Source organism: Photinus pyralis, unplaced genomic scaffold (genome assembly GCF_008802855.1).
Source record: "Photinus pyralis isolate 1611_PpyrPB1 unplaced genomic scaffold, Ppyr1.3 Ppyr1.4_LG6, whole genome shotgun sequence".
Lineage (NCBI taxonomy): Eukaryota > Metazoa > Arthropoda > Insecta > Coleoptera > Lampyridae > Photinus > Photinus pyralis.
Window position 1 is genome coordinate 33,813,588 of NW_022170663.1, and position 3,882 is coordinate 33,817,469.

Sequence of the window (3,882 nt, forward strand, 5' to 3'; positions counted from 1 at the left end):
TTTCTTAAATTTGGATCTCCATAGGTGCGGTTGTACGCAACTTAACTTTTTTTTAAGTACACTAAAAGAAAGCCCTATTCATTCTCTATGCACTGATAAAAATGGGTTGCCATGACTATAACCTTTTTCAAGTAATCAATTATCAAGGTACCATCTGCATCCGCCATTTTTTTCTTAAAGTCAAAATATCTTAAAAACCATAAATGGCAGATATGACGTATGGGTATCAAAAGAACTGAAATTTCACGTAGAATCCAAAAATGCAATAAAAAATAGGGGTTGCAATTTAAAATAACGAAGTTACTATCCACTTCCGGTGTTTCCGGAAGTGCGGACATTTTGAAAATACTTTACATAGATTCGGCCTTCAGAGTAACTCCTAAGTACAAATTTTCAAAAACCTACGTATTTTACTTTCCCAGAAACGTTTAACTAAAGCTCCCAAAAAAACACCCTGTAGAAAGCGCCTTCAGAGTTTCACTTTTAAAAAATTGTCAATTTTGAGGGTTTAAGATGTACCTCGTACTTAAAAAGTGTAGGTAGGTGTAGCCGTGTGCGACCTTAGGCCACCGTGTGACTTCAAACCCGAAGTTTATTCAAATTTTTCCGATTTTTTTGAGGTAGTCGAACGATTTCCTTGCAGTAGTTAAGTATATGGCATGCAAGGCAAAACCTCTGAATATAAGTATATTCCGGTAACGTAGGGTAAGTCGGAGTTTCGAGAAAAAGATCAAGGTATGTATGTACACGTATTTAATGCGTTGAAACTACAACGATAACAAGATGGACATTTAATAAAGAGTCAGTTACGTCAAAGTAGCAAGTTTAGGGATACAGTTTTTGTATCCTATCGATATCGTCTTTATGTAGTTTACTCCACACACTGTACGTCGGGTACATGACCGCTTCCTTAACAGAGGAGTGTTCCAATCCAAGCGAGTGACCCAGCTCGTGTAGAGCAACACTAAAGAAATCGTATCCTGAAAACTCATTTTAGCAATCTGCCAATTCCCGCTGTAGCCTTACCATTTACACCGCCCAAGTTCCACTTTTCGTCATTATCGAAGTGAATGTCTCCGTGTTGCGGGAAAAAGGCATGGGCCAAGACACCGTTTGGTCCATCAAACGGATATCTGGAAAGATACCCAATTATCAAGTTAAAATTGGGACTCAAAGATGTTACGTACCCGCATCCGTGATCTCCTGCCCCGAAAAAGGATATAATATCAGCAGATTTGACGTCGGATACTCTTTCGAAATGTAAGTTGACGTAATTTGCCCAAGTATCCAGGGCAAGTTTCATGTTATCGGCATATTGCTCTTCCGTAAGGTCTAGGGTCTTCTTTCCTATACTGAAAGAATTTGGTTATATTTTCTTCTGTTACACGTTATCGGAATACTTACTGGTAAGTGATGTTCCTTTTACTCCATGCTACATTTCTAGCAGCACGAGGTTGGCCGTTCACAAAATCGGGAACCCCACAGCGAGGTTTATTCGTAAACTATAACCAGAAGCATTAATTATCAAGCTGTGGACGAGAAAGCTATGCAATTACCTCAATGGTTGCCTGGTCGATGACGCCAGTTTCGGGAATATGAGCCATGTTTTGTAGTTTCTTAACAGCTTCCACCACACTTAATCGGTTATGTAACTGAGCCGCTTCCAAATACCCGAATTGTGTTAAGTAATTCAGCTAAAATGATGGCAAATAATTAGCATTTCTCAATATTCGCAGTTAATGTGGTACTTACGACATCGTTCTGCTCTGCAGCGGGCGCAGCATACGCCATAGTAAAGAGGGCTGCAATCAATACCAATTTCATGGTTGGATGCTTTGGAAAAAGTGAAGGTTTGAAAAAACGGCCGCTTATTTATAGGAGTAAGTTAAGTATCTCTTAACATATTATCTGCCGGTGCACTTACAGACAAAGGAAATAGATATCAATTTTTCAGATAAAAGACAGATATTCTATTTTTGAAGCTATTATCTGTGGGAATTGATAACATATCACATCCAGGTGCTCTAAAATGCATTAAATATTATTCAATGTCTTTTTTCACTTCAAAGTTCATCCACAAATGAGGAAAAAATGCTGCACTAGCACCAACGTTCAGGGGTCGGAGGTACTCGGACAAGATCGTAATAATATCGTGCGAGAACAACAAGGAACCTGACAATTTGGTGGCTTGGAGGTACAGAATTCCTGGGCAAATCCAGGCAGCTGATGTCTCTTCCGTACAGCCGTGAAGGATCAACGGTTTTCCTCTCTAAAAGTGAGGGTTAATAACCCTGCCGAACCCGAGGTGGGGAGTACGTCAGTACAATCACCACAACAACACCATTAGCTGCTACAGGGGTATCTACAAAAAGCAACGAAAGCATCACCGCCCAGGCCCAGGCAGCGTTAGCAACTCACCCGGGCGGATTTCGAACTGGGATGAGTTTGCGAATATTGAACCGCCCCTGGAGTCCGACAAACGATCGCCAAGTATTGTCTCCCTATGAAAAAGATTTTATACAAATAAACCTGCAACACTGTAGTGCGGCTGTTGTTACCTACCTTAAGGAGTGCAAAGCAGGACATTTTCCTTATTAAAGAACGCTGGGTTGTTAAATAAAGGGTTTCTTATAGCCTTGGGGACACAAAAAGAACCGTTCTGTTTGATCCCCGGCAAAAAACCTAGAATATGTATGTAGTGTACTTAACACCTAACTTCTACACCAACTTCACACTACAAGAACACGGAAATAAAGTCAACCCGGCAACGTTTAAAAACGGCCACCCGAATGACTATTCCCTCCAAAACTAAACGAAATCCCGCTTAAATTTGAAAAGTGGCACGTGATAAAACATCTAAGGCAGGGCCCCCTTACCTTAGTTGTAGACAACGCTTTAACCTGCAGCACAATAGGGAAGGAACGTTAAATAAAACACTGAAATTGTGAAAAGTTTGTTTAATAATAATCGTAATTATTAAGATTGTGAAAGCCCGGAAATTTAGTTGATGTACATTAATATAAACAAAGCAAGCATAGCCAAAAGGTGTCGTACTCTCTCAAAAGTAACTGCTCAGGGTAAAAAGAGTACGACGTAAGAAAAACCTCGCAGTTTGATTAATACAGTGCAAAAGTTAATTAACAAAATATTTTGTAAAAGTTTAAGCAGTAGTTAACAAAGATAGTAAATGCATATACACAATGTTGGTTACACTCAAGGTTAAAAGCAAGTTTTTGGGAACAATGGGTCACGTAGTAGCAGGTACCTAAATTCTGAGAAAGGGTTAAGAGTACAGGATGTGACTCATCTTTGGTGCAATAAAGTTCTTTTGTTAAAAGCAAGATGGAACATTACATGGCGTAGTAGGCAAATTTAACTAAAAACAAGATATGTGGAAATTATGGAATCGCCACTCATTTATCGCACATAGATTCTAAACTGAAGAGCTTTGATTAGCGTAATCCCGCTCCGGCAAGATGTGTAACCCGCCCCTGGTTTCGGGGTTTCGAGCCTACAATTGGATGTCAATTTTGACTACAGTTTTTTTCCACCTCCGTGACTGCTTTATTCACGGAGAAAATTGTTAGTTACAAACAACAAATCAGTACATACATCAAACGAATCGGTAATTTCCACATATTAAAATAAAATTATCAAAACTTACATGAATGTTACGGGACAAGACCAAGTAATCAACATCAATAAACATAAATTAAGCAAACATTACACCAAAAACGTAAACAATTACAAACAATAGCGTAACGGTATCACACATGTGATTCTGCATTACGGTTAAACCAAATAAATTTCAAAAACAAAGATTGAAACACACAAAAAATATAAAATGCGGCATACAAAACACAAATACGATATAAAGAAATG

At 38.8% G+C, this 3,882-nt stretch overlaps 1 protein-coding gene across 1 annotated transcript; it reads right to left on the reverse strand.

Annotated features, from left to right (window-relative positions):
* Nucleotides 1-738: 738 nt before the first annotated feature.
* Nucleotides 739-1,831, reverse strand: LOC116175163 (matrilysin-like). Its single transcript, XM_031493280.1, has 6 exons — nucleotides 1,753-1,831; nucleotides 1,557-1,694; nucleotides 1,405-1,502; nucleotides 1,188-1,352; nucleotides 1,027-1,133; nucleotides 739-980 (listed from the first exon to the last, which is right to left on the reverse strand). Exons 1-6 carry the CDS (start codon nucleotides 1,822-1,824, stop codon nucleotides 826-828), a joined length of 735 nt encoding a protein of 244 aa, XP_031349140.1. The 5' UTR covers nucleotides 1,825-1,831; the 3' UTR covers nucleotides 739-825.
* Nucleotides 1,832-3,882: the final 2,051 nt, after the last annotated feature.

Coding starts and splice junctions, on each gene's coding strand:
- LOC116175163 (XM_031493280.1), bottom strand. CDS start 1,824: ATGAAATTGGTATTGATTGCAGCCCTCTTTACTATGGCGTATGCTGCG. Junction 1,353..1,404: donor AAAAGGAACATCACTTACCA/GTAAGTATTCCG, acceptor AAATTCTTTCAG/TATAGGAAAGAAGACCCTAG. Junction 981..1,026: donor GAACTTGGGCGGTGTAAATG/GTAAGGCTACAG, acceptor ATGAGTTTTCAG/GATACGATTTCTTTAGTGTT.